This window comes from Larus michahellis, chromosome 8 (assembly GCF_964199755.1).
Source record: "Larus michahellis chromosome 8, bLarMic1.1, whole genome shotgun sequence".
In the NCBI taxonomy this organism is placed as follows: Eukaryota; Metazoa; Chordata; class Aves; order Charadriiformes; family Laridae; genus Larus; species Larus michahellis.
Genome location: NC_133903.1, coordinates 39,170,783 through 39,189,119, shown reverse-complemented (window position 1 = coordinate 39,189,119; position 18,337 = coordinate 39,170,783). Strand labels below are relative to the sequence as shown.

Genomic DNA, 18,337 nt, shown 5'->3' with positions numbered 1-18,337 from the left:
CTTTAACACATTCCAATATTTTTCTTTGTAATCCAGAAAAACAGCAAGGTCAACAAACAAATATTTAAGCACGTTTCAAAATAAGATGATATACCTAGAATTCCATCAATTAGCCGTCAATTTTGTTATTATCTACTCTATGCATCAATCCAGCTATTGGTAAATAACTATATAACAGAAATAAAATTCTCTTAACTGGATTTGAAGGCTTCACTCGATAAAAATGACTGTAAATTTTTTCTCCCAGCACTTACAATGCTTTTTTTTTTTTATGTTTTACAAAATGCCATCAAATATTCCAAGAAAGGGCTTGACATCATTGATTTCATCATCAAGAAGGTATCTAATGAAGATTAAGCAAACCAAAAAATTAAATTAGGTATAGTACATTAAAACCTACGAACTATACAAACTATAGTCAAGAGATACAAGATAAGCAAAATAATTTTCAAGTCTTTTCCTTTCTAAGAAAAGCTAATTACTACTATTATTGTGAAAATTCACCTTCTTAAAATGAATGCTATAAATTAACACATCACCTAAGGTCTGCGTTCCATGAAGAACTAAGCACTGGAACACTGAAGCAACAGAAAAACACGCACAACTTTTTATTACCTGGGATCCACTTCTTTTTCCTGTTCTTTTGTGAAAATAAAAAAATCCTCTTTCCTAGTGAATTTAGAAGAGTCTGAGGTTATTTTTGAGATCGAAGAACACTCTATGTTTTTCAGCTCTTGTGAAGGACTCGAATGCTTTTTTTCTTGGAAACTGAACTGCAATGTAAATGTTAAAAAGTGTACATGGCCAAAATATCTAACCAAAAGAGAACTGCCAGACTGCTGCAGTATGTAGAACAGATATTTATATTGATATTATGGTATTTGACAAGGACCAAGCACATGATAATTATCTACTCGGATGACTTGCAGAATCACAATCAAATTGAGTAAATAGTTTTGAAGTCATGCTATATAAAGTAAATTCAAGTCCTAGTTCTTTGTATCATGAATATCACAGTGCACACAGGATGCATGCATGTTTGGACAATACAGACAGGTTCAGAAATTCAGTATGTTCAAACTGATTCATAAGTCAGATATGGTAAATATATTTACATATGAAATACTCGTAATTACAGGAAATTCTATTATTGAAATATATTACTCACCATATTTATATTCCCACTCTGTACAGGTAAATTCACTTTTGATGTGCTATTAACCACAGAAACAACTGAGAACTGAATATCGGTCTCATCCTGTAATGGGCATGAACTGAAAATATCAAGGTGAATAATTCAAGTATTTTTAAAGAAGTGCAAAATTATTTACTTTTCAGTTCAGGATTTTCTATTTACTTCTGTCCACACACACACAAAAGAATTTCAAGTCATTCAACAATTCATACCTTTTTTAGAAGTTGAAATTTCACTCACTTTTATTAGAGAATAACCTTCTATACATTTAAAATACAGACCATATTTTTAACTGAATAAAATTGTAATAAATTACATAATGCTTACTCTTTTGAAACGTCATTTGTGGCTTTGCTTCTTGTATACTGGCAAAGTGGCTCACACTCATCTGGAATTTGAAGGCAGATATTTCCATGTTCCAGAATGAAAAGAATGGAAGTTTTAAAAACTGAGTCACAAACCAGCCAAAACCCCTTGTAAGTACTTTACATAATATGATAAGTGATAGTTTGAAAATGAATCAAATCTCTTAACACTTGAAATATTTCTTCTGTGGGTTTTGGGCTACTGTAAAGATAAGCAGAGATAAGCAGTAAGACAAATTAACAAATATACAGTTGCAGGCCATCCAAAAAAACTTTAATTACAACTTTCTCAACTCTCCCTTCCATATTAGATTTGTCTCAATATAGGTGACATTCAAGGTGGAGTAATAAACCTGGCAGTAAAGTCAATCAACAAAAAAATTTCAGGTAGTGCTATTCATTATATCCTATAATAAATTAGTCTCAAACAATAGCCTGTAAAATAATTCGTACGTAGGAAACAAAGAATTTTGTTGAAATAACCTTACCTAATTCTCTACTGGCAAAGTTGCTAGCAAGTACTAATTTCTCATCATCAATGTCATCCCAAATATCATCTCTCAGTTCAAAGTTCACATCCAAAGCATCTGAAAAACAAGGCCTGTATCACTCAAGTTATGAATTAAAGATTCCTAAACAAATTTTTTTAATGCCATTGTATTTTGACTCTTCTCACTCACAAACACTGAATGTTTCCAAAAGCTATAATACATTTGTAATGGACAAGTACAACAAAACCTGTTCTACGTTTTACAACCAGTTATTCAATCTATTGCACAGACACGCAGACTTTAAATAAGTTATAGGTTTAGGTTACTAAAATTTCACAGTATATTCTTAGTTACCTACATTTTTTTTTGGTACAGAATGGAAAGATACCATATTACAGATGCAGTTAACCCTATAAAAATCATATGAACTGATGCCTTAAAGCATTACAACTATTTCTGGTGCATTTTTTTTAAATAGAGCCAGCCCAATCAATATGGCCAAGGTTACTTTTTCTGCTACTGTTCAGCAGAGATGGTTTTTAGTCAGCAATAGCTACTACATCCCCTTGATCCTGTATGATTCGCTTCAAGATGTTCTTGAGCATAGACTATAGCTATACTGGAATATCTATCTGTCTTTCCATTACTTTATTCTTTTAACACCATCATATAATACACTCACTGCCACCCCCCAGCAACTGATGATATGGCTATGCAACACTCTTCCATTTTAAGACTAGATAACAACTATAGCAGGTAAATTAGTATGTCAGGAAAATACGAAGCATTAATGGAATAGGATTACAATCCCATCATCAAAATATTAAGTAAAAATGAAATTATGCACTATAGCTGCCAACACTTAAGGCAATATGAACTAAAAAACTTTCAATTCATTTCAGCACAGTGCTTCTTATTTGTCTGAGTATGATCTAAACATTGCAGCTGCTATTTATTAGCGAAATTAATCAAGATCTGATTCACATCAATCCACTGTCACTAAATACAATGACAAAAGGCATGCAGTGAGGAGAACATCTTCGTTATATACTGACAATAAAGACTGGTCATTTAACACCAAATGTAAAAACATTTGTGGCCTTTCAGTGGAAGAGAAACAAAAAAAGGAAATTTTTTTCCAGCTAGAGATTTTTACTAGTTATGAACTCAGTTATGGAATGGTCACATTTTTTCAACTACCCAACAAAAGTTTATATTTCACTAACATCTTCCAGCAGAAAGGGAAAACAAGAAAATGTATATATAGGGGTAAAATACCTCTTGTATTGCAAGTGGCTTCAATGGAAATACATTACAGTCATACCTTTCAGGAAGTATTTACAGATTTGGACCCTCATGTATTTGGATTTAGTCATTACTGTTTTATGGAAAGGTACACTTAGATGATGCTTAGATCTACACTAGAAATTCTTACTGACACCAGCAAGACAGACAATTAAGGGCCTTATACATTCAGTGTTCTATACTGCTATACTGGTTGCTGGAGTGATTTCAGCAAGTTGCTGAAGTTTACAAGTATATTCAAATCAAAACAGTGAAAATCATAGTTTCAAACATTAGCAATAACTCACGACTCTTTCCACAACTCCAGGATTGCAGCTGTTTCTGAGATACTCCTAAGCTGTTGACATTATCTTCCTGGTCCACTGAAGGTGATGAAGAAAACTGTTTATTGCTAGACCTATTAAAAAAAAAACAAAAAACAAACAAACAAAAAACCCTGCAATGACATGCCAGTAAAACGGTTGCAGAAAGTTACAAAATCACTTTATTCAGAAAACAGTTTTCAGTTTTTACAACTTAACGTACTATCTAAAATAAGACAGATTTTTTTTTTCTTTTACTTATATTAATCAGTACCTTGGCAATGCTGGCAACAAAGATTTAGGTGTAAAAACAAATTGTTTGAGATCCACATTTTGAGCTTGATTTAACATCTGCATCTAAAGAAAGCAGATTATTGTAACTGATAAGATATAAACATATTGAAACTCATTGTTTTTTAACAATCTTAATGACATCATTAATACTGTATCATTAGAATAATTTTTAAAGGTCATATGCAAAATCTTTCTGATGTCTGCTAATCTAACGTATTCAGTTAAAAAGGTTTGAACTACATGCTTCTAGCGGAGTTATCCAAGTACCCTGGCAAAGTCAGACTGGTTATCACTAACTCTCATCTCTATTAGCTATAGGCTAAATCATTCTCTATTGCAAACAAACAAAACCATGAGGAGGAAATAAAACACAAAATATCCAATATCTCAAATGCCATTTTTGCTTCAGAAAGAACCAGTTTAGTACTACATTCAAAGGAATAAACTGTAAGTCATGAAATCTTTCCGATATTAAAAACTAATGTGGTTGGGTTGTCTTATAAACAAGTGGATCTACCTGTCAATGCAAAAAGATCGTTTAGTAGCATTACTCTGATAAACACCACTATTTGTTTTCACACAGATCACTTTTTGCTGAAACCAAGTCACAGTACAGTACCTTCCAACGATGCCTCTGCACCTCACCCACCACAATCTATCAAATGCCATAAAAGTAAAAACAAAGAGTACATGCACAGAAGTGGCTCATTGTAAATGTTCCCAAGAGCAGCAGAATCTCTCAAAGATTCCTGGACCTTTGGTACCTTTGTACTTCTTTGCTTTTTGCATTCCACACAGAAAAGACAAACTTGAATGTTCGTATTTAGTTCTAAAATTCTCTCTGTAAACAATATATACAAATACATTACAGATTAAAATACATCTATTCAATGGCTGACTGCATTCAACTGAACCTTTAACCGTTTTACTGGGGGTACAGACAAAATTGAGTTCCTGCTCCTTAAATCAGCTAGGTACAAAGAAAACTTTGAATCTCCATTCATCTCAGACTTTGGAGGGACTCCAGTTTTACCTGAGAAAAGGAATTAAAATAACCTTCAGATAAGTTTAGAAAGGATAAATCTTAATTCTTTCCAGATCAATGGAAAGCTTTGCCACTATGCTTAGTATATGTTATTAAAAAAATCCTAAAAAATTTAACACACTAATTAAAAGATTTAACATACCAATATTTATATAAAAATCATATGCTAGATGTTCTGAAGAATATTATTAATCGTTGTAGTGCCATCAAAAAAGCTTTTTATTATTGCTTTTATGACTGCATTGTAGCAACAACTCAGGCCTGACTCACATTGCTTCTGTTAACTTAGCTATTGCTATAAATGAAGCTATTCTAAATTATATCTGTCTAAAAGTAACAAAAAAGTAGATTTAATGAAACTCACAGCAGTCATGTCCACACATATCTTTATTTTTACAGCGATGGCTGCATTCTCTGTTTCCATATTTCTTGTAGGTAATCTCTTGTTTAGATTTGCCTGCTAGATAAATATAATACAGAAATGCTCATTTTTTATTTCATATGTATTTTTTAGATAGTACTTCATGCAATAAAAGATGGGCTAGAAGTAACATGGGTCACTAGAATTTTGTTGCCCTCAACAAAGCTTTGGGCTGCTCAAACAGTGTAATTGGAAAGAAATTAATCAACACTACTGAAAAACAGAGGCACTACCACATTCTCAAATTCAAGCAGTAATATTCGATACCAAACATCCATGATTTTTCTTACTTTCAAATTCATCAAAGAACTGCACTGTAGTACTTGATAAGTGGTAGCAGCAGTGTTGTATTTTTATTATTAGAAAGAAACAGTATGGATAAATAAAGATCTAGGTCTCTACTGAAAGCAAAATTCAATTTTCTGCTGACTTTGGTATTAGCCAGATGTTGTGATCTGACTGTTTACCTGCATCTACTTTTGCTGCTGGCAGACTTTGTGGGCAGCCATGATACGTATCCACTGAAGACTCAGCTTTCAGTTTTTGATTTGTAACCACTTTACTTCCCACTGTTTTCCGTGCTAAGTAAAAGGCAGCATACGTCTGCTGTATATCAAGACCAACTTTGAAAAAAAAGAGACAAAAATATTTAAAATTGCTTCAAACTGTTTTTAAACTACTGATTACCTTCAGTTTTGTAAAGAGTTTAAGAAAGTATAAGCGCTATTAAAAGATCATGAAAATTTTTTAAGACAACATACCATTGAAAGCATACAATTATATGAACGGATTGTTTATGACTGAGATTAAAAAACCCAAACATTTTCAGTATTAAAGACATGGTTACTAGATGAGAAACAACATTAGTCCCTTTAACAGAATTTTTCTGTATTGTTTTAAAACTACATTTATCCATGGCTTTGCACTACCAATAAAATTTTAACTTTAAAATTGTACTATAGCCTGTTACAGTCGTGTCAACAGTTCTGTACTGGCAAAGGAGTAAAATGAGTACGTTGATAGTACTTTTGAAGTTGAATGCTAATAATGGTTCTGTTTCTAATTAAACTAAGATTCATACACGACTATGAGACATCATTTGTAAAAAGACTATTTTTGTCTTTCATTAGGCAAATATTGCTGGAAAACCAGACAAGCTTTTAAAAAAATGAGAGATTTCCTTCAAGTCTGAAACAGAAGCAGACTTTAAAACAAATAGAGACTACGAAAACCTGCTTTTAGTCTAACTTCACTGTTGACCATTTCAGAGAAATTAACTGTGGTGTTGAGTTTTACCAAACTCAGTACAATGTGTAGATAGCCAAGCAGTAATAAAACCTCAATTTTTTCTTCATCTCTGTTTAGTTAGAAACCCCCCCTAAGCCACAGGTTTAGCCATAGGAATACAGATTATTCCAGGCTTGATTATTAGAATAGTGTTGATATTCAGCGTTTATCATGGAAGCACCAAATATACTTCAGTTAATCTAGCACACAGCAATCTTTACAGATGGGGCACGATGTCAGAATTTAATACAACCAGTCTATTTTTAAATTGTATTTCAAAGTTCTATGTTTCAAGGTCATCATTGTCTCTCCTCATCTGCTGCTATAATTCCAATTCTATGGAAATTGACACTGAGGGGACCAATGTTTAAATCTACACATGTCAAGGCCCAAGATTTTCCACTGTAGGAATTTCTTGCTACTGAAGTGGAAATGAATCCCTATCTAATACTTTTTTTCTCATAATGCAAAACCTACCATTCACAAAGTCAGCTCTTCCCAGGATAAATAACCTATCAAGCTGGTACGTTATCCATACTGAAAGTTAATTCAACTTGAAGGCAAAGGGCAAAAGACAATCCTAATCTGTATCAACAGAGCAAAATACTATCTCCTAGTAACAGTTTTGATGTTTCCCAGGTCATTAATGTTCTAGTAAATGAGACAAACAGATATGTCATTAAGACTCACCCAGTAAAAAATACGTAATAGAATTTTGTATCCAGATCAGTTCATTTTATTATATTTTTGGCTTGGTATAAAGTATTTTAAAAATTTATGCAAAATTTTTATGCAGGTTTTTTTTTTATATTAAAAGCATACCAATCAACCTACCATAATCAGAACTAATTAAATTTATACTAATGTCTTCTGATTTAAGAGCTCTCTTCACTTCAATTTTCTTCATCCAATTTCCAGTTTTCAGCAGCGCAGAATCCCTGCAATGTATCAGTAAAGTTTTGTTACACATGTACAATGAAGACAAGACTGTATACCGTAGCACCTGTAACAAAGTGAAAGAGCGTTTATTTGGTTTTAGTTCTTGGATTTTTCTTGGTAAGTGGCCTAAGAATAGCCTTTGAATAATATATGATTTATAGCCATAAGAAAGCCAGGATCCTGCAGATCTGTTTCAGTGCTGCTAAAGCGCCAGACTTTGGCCAGAACTCACATAAAGGTCACACAGTTGGAAAATATTTTGTGTCTCTTTTCTCATTTGCTCCAAGCATATCCTGTCAACTGGAGAATTTAATTACATCTCTGAGTGAAAAACAATTTAGACGATATGATAGAATTAAAGAAATATAGCTAATAAGAGTAAGTAGCAACTTGAGAATGTATCTTTTTAATAGGTATTTTACTTGTTTTACGTGGAAATTATGACTTCCATAACATGACATCAGCGTTGCACAGATATTTACACATACACTCTGTAGTGACAAGCACACTGGCATGTTTTTGGGGTTTTTGAATCTTGTGCATCATTTAAAATGACAACAGTGACTTGAAAACGCTGTAGGATAAAGAATAATTTTGTATCATTTGGCATCAGTAGAAAATATTGCAAAAACTGCAAGTCACAGAAAGGAGTAAAAGCCAACACCCTTAAAAGATGCGAGGCAGAAAAACCTGATCATACATACATAATTTTCTGATTAAATATCACTTGGTTGTCAGCATCTCCTATGACCAATGTAACATAGTGAAAGTCTGTCGCTGTTCTCTTTGTCTGTAGCTGCTCATAGTTTGTTAATTTGATGGTTATTAAGATTTCAGCCAATGTATCACTGTATTTTGGAAGCTAGGAAAAAATGATATAGAAGACGACATAATGTTAAAATCCACAAAGTAAAATATATGTCCTTCTAGATTTTTTTAACTGTTGATACAAGCACGAAAGTTCAATTCAAGCAATTTAAATTTGTGGTACAATTTTTATTTGTTGTTCTGAGACACTATTATACAGCACTATCTTGCTTATATCTGAATATCCTAATAATTAAGTATTGAGAATAAAAGACAGTCTACATTAAGTCTCTGAAAAATCTTCCTCTGTTCAATGCAAAGAGAAAGATACAACAAGAAAACTACGTATATTTTGCCATCCCAACATCCCTCTATAAGATATTTATGATTGTTAAATCTTTCTTCTGAGAATAATTTCAGAGATACTCATCTGGTATTATGTCAAATGAAAAACTAAAATATAGCTGATTGTTGTAACAATACCATTTCACACATTTATTGATTTTTTTAACTTCAAAGGTATCTTCACTTGTACCAACTTCACAACACACTTTACGGCTTTTTTTTTTTTTTTTTTTCCAAATTTTGCATTTCAGAAAGGTAGAGTGGCTATGTGATCTGTTTAAAGACCAAATGCGTATCAGAACCTCAAAGCTCTTGACTGCACGTGGAATTGCACCCTTCCTTTGAAAGGGCACAAGCTAGGTTAATGTAATAATTTACTGTTTCTCTACATTCCTAAGTCTGACATAGAAAACAAACATGAATTAATGCTTCTTCCCTAAGTTTTATATGGATGTTTTTCTGTCTTTAGCGTTTGTTTATATTCAATATAGAAGAGACCTCTCAGACTAGAAAGTGGAATACACCGGTTTGCATCTGTAACATAAAATGCTATTAATGAGGGTGTTGCAGCAATGTATTATAGGGAATGTCTATTACAAGGCTCTCCTTTGATGTTTAAGAGTTTGATTATACATGCTAAGGTGGAAGGAGGCCACAATATTGTGTAATCTATCAGCGAAAGATCAAGATTTCTTTAAGTCAGTATTTGCTCTTTCATTTAATAATGTCAGCATAAAACCCTAAAATGAATAGAAAAGCATTTACCTGTTCAATATCAAGTTCATACTTTGGAAGATGCAAAACAGATTCTTTTATCTGGTTTCCAAAAGGAGGATGCCTGTTTAAAATCTGCAAAGATTCAATTTAACTGCTGATATATTCAGTTGATCAGAGATGCCAACAGAAACGTAAACTCAAGGAATCAAAGTCACCACAGTAATTACGCTATCAACAAAAGCCCTTATTACTCCTGGTTCTCTGCGGTCAGCGATGCCCAGAACAGCAACATAACCAAAAGAAAATTCCAATACTTTTTCATGTTGCTACCCCTTCAGTTCAGGTAACAGCCAATGAATTAGCCGATGACCTCAAAACCTGACTGCTCAGGTTTTATATGAGATAATTCTTTTATGCTGCCCAAGATTTAGTCAAAACAAATGAAATAACAGGAAAACTGCGAAAGGGGACAGAAGAGAGAAATTAAATTCCTGAAGCCAAACCAGAAAAAACCCAGTAAGATTTCCTTTAGAAATCCGTTCTATCTTCCAGAATACTGGAAAAACAGTTTCCTCAAGAAAAGAAGCCAAGAGCCAAAGAACTTGTCCTAGAATTTTATTCTATAACTACCTTTAACTAAAACTAGCTGTAATGGAAAATCAGGATTCTCATCATTAACATACATTAAGAGAAACTGTAAATAGACATTCCCTTTTATATTTTTTTCTAACACTTCTAAAAGGGAAATGCACATTGTCCTTTGTTTCAAGCCACGTTAATGATGAAATCCTACGTATTTAAGCAACTGCTTTCCAAAATCAGCCCAATCACTTAAATCATCCACATGAAATTTGCTGGAACAAAACATCATACACATTTTAAGGGAAAAACGGCAGTAGCCACTTTTTTAAAAAAATTAAATAGTACAAATGAATAAACGACTTAAAACACTCAATGTTGCTGACAATCACATAGCAGATACATATTAACCATACAACTTTTGCTGTTAACAGTATTAATACTCAATATTTCCCATATCATATTTACCTGCATACAAAATAATACATTACCAATTCAAGTTCCCTTGCATTTGTGTCCTCTATTTTTTTAAATGACGTCAGCCCAGCATTTACCATAGCATTTGACAGTGATACACCTGTGAAAAATTTAAATTTTATGCTGTTAAATGACAATCACTAATCTCAAATTATTCTCAAAAAACTGCAGTATAGCAGGTAAAACAAAAGCAGAAATCATTTCGTAGTATGTTTGTCCCAGCTTTTTGCCCAGCAATCACTAGATTTCTTTCCAGTTGATAAATATTTTAGTATTATTTAATTTCACTTATCCATTAGTAAAGAGAAAAAAAAATGCAATACAAATCAAACATTAAAATATTCAGTATTTCAATACTGACAATTTTTAGTTACATTTTTAAGAGTAAAACAGATTTTAAATCACTTTCTACAAGAGTCAGGAAATGTGTTCTGAAAAAGCATGTCACACAGCATTCTTTGCCTCAGAATTTTCTTCCCTATCCAAGGAATTATTTACCTATATTAAAGTCATAAGGACCTCAATGTTTTTCAGCGAGCTAGTAATGAAATGAAATTCATTCAAATAAAATTATAATAAATATTTTGCACCACAATCTTTGCATATTTAGGAAAACATTTTCCTATGGCTTTATGTGCCAGAAAAGCACACTGGCAGAGAATTCCACATACAATCTTGTTCTTCTTCATGATTCCCCGTTCTTTCAAACTTCCAGTGAGATTTAGTGTCACCACAGCACATGAAAAGGCGTTTTCCTTACTTGGGGCTACAGCCTACTACAATAACTGCAATAATTTTAGGTAAAAGATAGTACCAAATATTTAGAATGAGTATGTGGATTCTTCAGATGTAATTCCATAGAATCAGAAAAAAATCTGAAAATTAATTGTGAAACCTCTCAACCACTCTCTCTTAGGTTGCTTCTTGGAAGATGTTATAGCAATATTATAAGCAAAGACTCATTTCAACTCAAGAATTTAATGAGTTAGAGAAACAGAAGACCTTTCCTCCTTTTACATATATTTGAACACCTTCTGGGTCTGACTTGGGGGAAAGCATCTACCATCTCCCCTCTCCTTTGCAGCAGCTCTGAGAACAGCCTGAAGACTCTTACTTATTATTTCTGTGGCTACTTCAGTCAGAACGGTTGCCTTGTTTCTTTATAAGTGAAGCTGAAGATTAGTTCTTTTGTCGTAATTCCTAAAGTGGCAGACAGGTTTCCACCAGTGAAAAAATACAAGATATAAAAAAGACTTTTTCTCTTTGTCTTTATTTCTGAGCAAGCAAAAAAAATGGAGGTGGAAATCAAACTGAACAAGTAGTAAAGGTGATAAAATCCTGGATGGCAACTGATCATTATCTGTCTGTCAGAACAGGCAAACAGAAATCAAGCATCTCATACAGCAACAAGAGGAAGCATCATTACTGGACAATAGTAAGAAATTGAGATAGTTGTAGAAACGCACTAAGAATTCAACTAAATCTTCAGTCTCAGTAAGGCCAAATGTCAGTTAAAGAACAGTCACTCTTATAAAGGAAATACTGATTACTAAGGCGTTTTTAAGATTCAAAAAATAACATTGAGATAAGAGTTTAAAAATTAGGGATTTCTGAATATGATACACGGTATCAGTAAATTTGTGTGAGCTCAAACAATTCACTTCACAAAGACACAGAATAGGCTTAGCTGCCATAGCACGACAGAGGTCAAGAATCAGACTTCATAATACAGGCATCAATTCAATATTTGATTCGGGAAAAGAAAGTGAACTGTCAGCAGATGATTCAAAAGAAGCTTGTGAGCGGAACAAATGGAACTTTGAAAGTTAGCAATTCTTTGTAACGTATGCTGCAAGAGCAATGACAGCATAGGAAAAAATTAAAAAAAAAAGGAAAACAGGACAAGACGTGTATATATAGCACTTCTATTATTAAAAAACTAAAACTGACTTTATTCTATTGAATATAGTATACAGGAGAGGATTTGTCTACGCTGCAAGTGCCATGTTTATTCCACTTATCCTAATCCCTAAAAACGCTGAACAGGAGGCAGACTCCTCAGATGACTGCGTGCACATCGGCACAGAACCAGAAGTACTGGAAATTGATTCCTACCAGAGCGTACTGTGCTGCGCACATGCTAACCAGCCCTGTCCCTTGCTCTGATTCCACATGAAGGAAGCAATACAGCTTCTGCACCTGAGCTGGCAAGGCTGTAATGTACTACACCACAGGGATCTTCTGGCTCAGCTATTCTCTAATTTGCAGACGTCTATACTAGACTGTTCTGTACAGTGTAGATTTATCTTTAAAGAAGAAATAAAGAGAATGCTACTGTGAATTCTGAAAGTGTGAAGGTATGGTAAGACCAGACATCAAAGCAGAAAGCTATACTATTACCTCAAACAAGTGTAACTACATTTTTGTAATACAGAGGACTCCAAAATTTCTGAACTCCTTTTCAAGTAATTATGACAAGTCTGTACTTCCAGCCAGTTCATCCAGTACCAGGACACAGTGATAGGATGCAGATTATTAGAAACTTGTGATCTTACTGTGTATGAGATCCTCGTGCACAGTAAATTTATTTCTATTTCATGATTCCTATCCACATCAATGCAAATTAAAGGGCTTTCATTCATATGAGTAACAGAACCCACAGTGAGAGCTGTCTGGAAAGGAAGGCATAGCCTAGTCAGAGATACGCAATCACACACACGTGGAATATGCGCAAGATAGCCAGATCAACACTAAGAAAAAAGAACAGCTCTGAAATATTTTGAAAGCCTGAAGAAAATTACTAAATGGAATACTTTTATCATGACAGACTACTCTGACAACTGTGGTACTCGATTGTGGCAAATGAGTAATTAGGAGACCCATTTAATTATGCAAGCAGACACTCCAGAAATTAGCAGGTTAATTATGAGTTTTGATTCTGTATCAGATTACACCTTTATAATTTCTGACTAGTACCTACCGATTTTTTCCAATTGTTTAGACACATGGAGTGAATTTTCCCAAAGTTTGCACCTGAAACACTTTGCTAGAATCAAAGAGTTTAATAAAGCAGAAAAGTTGTTCTTACATGATGCCAGAAAGTCAGACAACCCTGTAAAAATAAGACTGAGTTGTATTAATCAAATAAAATCTAGCTTATTATTGTATGTACCAAAAAAGGATTAAATTTTACCATACATCTAGTAACTCTTAAGCCATTTCTAAATATTCTGCCAGTATCTTGTGTCAAAGTAAAGTCTTGAATAGGAATGCATCCTAGCTGAGCCTGAATAAGACTGGAAAAAAATATTTTATGGTATATATGACAAAGCCATGTTGTAAGCAAAGTATAACAACATAAAAGTTTCTACTGGAAAACAAAAGAAAATTCAGAATAGAAACAATGAAATGCAAGATCTGGTCCTCTATAAAATGATAAAAATTTAAGCAGGGACTTCAACAGACAAAATGACAGCTTTTCAATAAGAAGTAACAATACAACGTAATATTTACCAGTTTATTTTCATTTCTCTTGTTTTTATCTTCCCCTCCATTGGAAACCTATACATGAAAAAATATATATTTTCTGCTATTCATTTTATTTATTGCCAAAAAGATACTGTCCTTTTCCAGTGTATTTATTCTTTATACCTGATAGTTATTTTGTCCTTGTCTTTATTCAAAGTGTTCAGTATTTTCTTTTCATTTGTTCTTAACTTCACATCCAGAAATTCTGCACAGTTGGAGATCACTGTAATCTGTAACAATTTAACTTGTATTGTTTTTGCTATTTTTTCTACCACTTCTTCCAACTTTTTTTTTTTAAAAAAACACTTCTAAAAAAATTTTATTGTATCAACACTATGACCATGAAAAGATGGTCAATCAGTTCTTTCTAATACTGACCAACTTTCATCTTCCTAAAAAGGTTATTATATAACAAAAGCAGAAGATTTTTCTTTCAGTTTTTACATCACTACTTCACTTGAAATTATCCAAAAATCAACCACACTGCTAATGCTTTATGACATACAAGGCAATACATATCTGTTATGTATTTCACTTTACTTTCCTCATACTTTGGTAACAAAGATAGCCATAAGAGAACAGGCATTCCAATTTTTCATGGCCAATCTGTTCTACTATAGTATTTGCTTGAAAACAAAATGTTTTTTGAGACTTAACAGAAGCAATAACCACCTGTTACCTGACAGAAGAAAATGACTTAAAACGGAAAGACAATAACATTCCTTTAAAAGTAAAATCTGCTCTGCATTCAGCTGTTTTTTGCAATAATAATAACTACTAAACCACAAAACAAAACAATGTTTAATACATAAAAAGAACAGCTTCAGCAACTTTGTATCTTCATTAGTAAGGTTAATGATGGGGGAGAGTTGGAAATCGAAAGATCTGAGTACAAAGCCTCAAAAATACTCCATATGGATTTATTTAGATGTATTCTCTAAAATTTATACTTTATATAAACAAAGCCTGAGCTCTTTAAAAGAAATAAAACCTTCCACTTCTTATATTTTATTCTGTTTAAAATCAATTGAACATAATTACCAATTCGTTTATAGTCTCTGTTCCCTTAATTGTGAAAAATTGTTTCACTGTATCAAATGCAATATAATACCATGCCATTAATCTTCCAGTCTCTGTAAAAGAAGAATATACTTTAAAAAATAAATATGCCAAGTATTTTTTAGTGTGGTTTTTTTAAGTCACAAAATTGAATTAATTTTCTACAAAAATTTACCACCCAGCTGTCTGATGGATATTACTGACCCCATCATAGAGCTGCAGAAAGAAACATGACGCTTGCAGTTTTGTCCAATGGAGGTGAATTTACACTAATATACCAGACTGTGAACTGTGGTTGCTGAGAAGCCAGCCACCTCTAGCAGAGGACTGTAGAGAAGAGCAGGTATCGACAAAACCTGTCCTACATTGCACTGTGTCACATCCAATTATCCTGTGATAACATTTTATAATTTTCTCCTACTCTGCAACAAAATTACCAGCAACAAAAGGGATCTATTCATGGATCAACATTAAGAGAATGAACTTCCATGATTTATTAAAGAAATTTGCTCATATACTCTAGGCAAACAATCTCTTGCTTTCTACTCTCTACTACATTTGTATACTCCTATTAATGGGTCACAAAAATAGTTGTCACCTTTTGTAGTTCACTCCTATCTCAACATCATTTCTGAAAATTAGTTCATTTTAAAACAGCGTTACCTGTTGGTTTGAAATTTTTTGCTTCATCCATCCTGATCAAATCAAAAGATGATAAATCGTTTAAGTTCTTCAAACACAGTTCTGTCGACAATTTGAAAATATATGTATTTTTAGTACATGCAGAAAAACTTAACCTATGTACAAACCAGAAACATCCTCATCAAATTGCAATGAATGTATACCAAAGCAATTCCACTGAACTCAATTAAAGGTTTCAGAATATGATCCTGCTTCTACTAACGCTGGTGGCTAACTTCTGCCTGGGGAAAGCTCACTCAAAGATATTTGATACAGCACAACCCAAGTCTTTTTCAGTAAAGGAAGAACAGCAAAGTAAAAGAAACTAGATGCATAGAATGTAGGCTGCCATATTCAATTCTGAATGACAGACCACAGTATTTATACAAAAGATTTCTGCTACGGTGTTAACACTTAAATGGTTGAAATGTCAAACATCCACAGGTATTTATGAATACTTCATCAGAACTTTCCACACTGTATCTGGTGCATTTGTATTCAATTCACTAAACCTATTTAGTTGGATATCTGCATGAGAATTACCAAAGTGTTTTGTTTTTCTCTCCTTCAAAACCAAGGTAATTAAAAGACAAATATTATATAAATACAACGTTCAGAATACAAAAATAAGTTGGGAAAGCACCCAAAGTGATAGTTCCCATCAACCAGAAATCATTCACATTGCACATGAAATGTATGAAAATATCAACAGCTGTATACATTACTACATTACATTATACAAAATATTTCATGCATGCAGGGAAAAGGAGCTGGTTTCTGTAAGAACTTTAAGAAAAGGTCGTTTTTAAGATGAGAGCACTTCAAGGAAACATAATCCACACCTAAAAAGCATTTGTAAATGAAGCCTTCTACCCTAGCACTATCTGTAGAGGTGATTTCAAACCATGCCTTCTCCCATAAAAGCTTATTTAGGTAGTTACATGCTTCATTCCCTCCATTCCTTTCAACCTACATTCCAAAAACAGAAGTGTCCTGATCTAAAAGACAGGAAAAGGTAGAAAACAGCTCCTTTTTTTCTCCTCTCTGCAAGTCATAGTCAGCGTCTCTCATATTTGGATGTATATACTAAGTATATTCCTGGAGATGTGTCCTTGAAACCCTCCTACAATAAACAGCCTCAGCATAGTTCCACCAAGCCCAACAACACTCAAATTTTTCTACGCATTGTGTAAAATTTAATAAATGTGTAAGTGGAGTCCAAGTATTGGCTCTACAAATTTCAGGGCATATATCAGTCTATGTTTTCATGTACTAGGCCCCCTCCAGATATTTAAGTTCCAAGTGGTCTAGTACACAAATATACAGAATTATGACGGACATGAGGACTTTCACTGAAGAGAGAAAACTGCATTTGTAGATTTGCAGAATTCCATTTACAATCTTAGCAAGTAGTCTTTTATTAATATATTTCTTTTGAATCTACTAGAAAACTTAGATTTAAATCAATAAATAATTTGTATGCTATTTCCATATTTAAAGGTGAGAGGCACTGATTCCGAAAATACTCAGTCAGCTTTATGTTTTCTAATGGAACTGGCAAAAAAAGCCTCTTAAAAGTAGTCTTACAGTAATTTTTACAGTATTACAGGGAAAACACAGTGCTGCTTATTTTTTCTTTTTTGGTATCTGTAAAGTTGGGTGCCTCATTCTCCTGTAACTGCTCACTTGAAGAGCAAGTGCAATTTCTTAATTATGCATCTGCATTCCCTTAGTCCTTTGCTATTATGTATTTGCTATTCATATGAAAATTTTAAAACTAAATTTGGAATTAAGATAGTGAAATAATTCTTAAGACGACCTACTGAATCCATACATCTAAGATATGGCTGATTTTGTATGGAATGCTTAATGCACAGAAATCTTTGAAAGACTGACAGTCTTCCCTTGACACACCTAAGCAAAATGAGTAATTCAATGCACAAGGGCCAAACTTCAGGTTATCAAGCAAATAGTACACTAGAACATACACCTTCAAAGCAAAATGTCATGGTCAGAGAGTGGACTTCTTAGATCATACCAGTCCAGATTTCTGAATAGCAAACCTACACAATGTAAGTACTGTGACTTACCTGTACAAAAATATGGAATTTAAAATTTGCTCCTATCTTCCAATTCATTGAGTCCACCACTGGACAAGATCCACCACACTCTGGAGTTCTCTAAAATTCCTTTTTTGCATTATTTATGCATTTTTGAATGACCAGTGCAAAAATATCCATCATAAAAAAATGCGTTCTCTGTCTTCACCTGCTCTTTATTATTGCTGCCTAACATGCTATAATTATGCAATCTTAAAACTGTTTCTGAACAAGGTGAAGATCTTTACATTTTACATCCTTTGTTTTCAAGGCTAAATTTATGATGAAGGGAAGATGACAATTTCTGAAAAGGGCTTTTTTGAACATATAGTAACTGAAATTAATGAAAGCAAATGAGATCAATCAAAAGAAAAATATGAAGAATGACAAGCAATCAAAAT

The 18,337-nt window shown here is 33.2% G+C and overlaps 1 protein-coding gene across 1 annotated transcript in view; it reads right to left on the bottom strand.

Annotated features, from left to right (window-relative positions):
- Window positions 1-276: 276 nt before the first annotated feature.
- Window positions 277-18,337, bottom strand: part of HFM1 (helicase for meiosis 1) — a 38,179-nt gene continuing 20,118 nt past the window's right edge. Inside the window, exons 19-38 of the mRNA XM_074597472.1 lie at window positions 15,820-15,900; window positions 15,139-15,230; window positions 14,221-14,327; window positions 14,083-14,130; window positions 13,768-13,865; window positions 13,550-13,681; window positions 10,584-10,669; window positions 9,562-9,645; window positions 8,349-8,506; window positions 7,540-7,643; window positions 5,886-6,041; window positions 5,362-5,457; window positions 4,867-4,985; window positions 3,933-4,015; window positions 3,644-3,753; window positions 2,049-2,147; window positions 1,523-1,583; window positions 1,169-1,274; window positions 616-773; window positions 277-343 (exon numbers count right to left, since the gene is read on the bottom strand). Coding sequence (XP_074453573.1) covers window positions 277-343; window positions 616-773; window positions 1,169-1,274; window positions 1,523-1,583; window positions 2,049-2,147; window positions 3,644-3,753; window positions 3,933-4,015; window positions 4,867-4,985; window positions 5,362-5,457; window positions 5,886-6,041; window positions 7,540-7,643; window positions 8,349-8,506; window positions 9,562-9,645; window positions 10,584-10,669; window positions 13,550-13,681; window positions 13,768-13,865; window positions 14,083-14,130; window positions 14,221-14,327; window positions 15,139-15,230; window positions 15,820-15,900 — 2,045 coding nt within the window. The remainder of the gene's footprint in view (window positions 344-615; window positions 774-1,168; window positions 1,275-1,522; window positions 1,584-2,048; window positions 2,148-3,643; window positions 3,754-3,932; window positions 4,016-4,866; window positions 4,986-5,361; window positions 5,458-5,885; window positions 6,042-7,539; window positions 7,644-8,348; window positions 8,507-9,561; window positions 9,646-10,583; window positions 10,670-13,549; window positions 13,682-13,767; window positions 13,866-14,082; window positions 14,131-14,220; window positions 14,328-15,138; window positions 15,231-15,819; window positions 15,901-18,337) is intronic.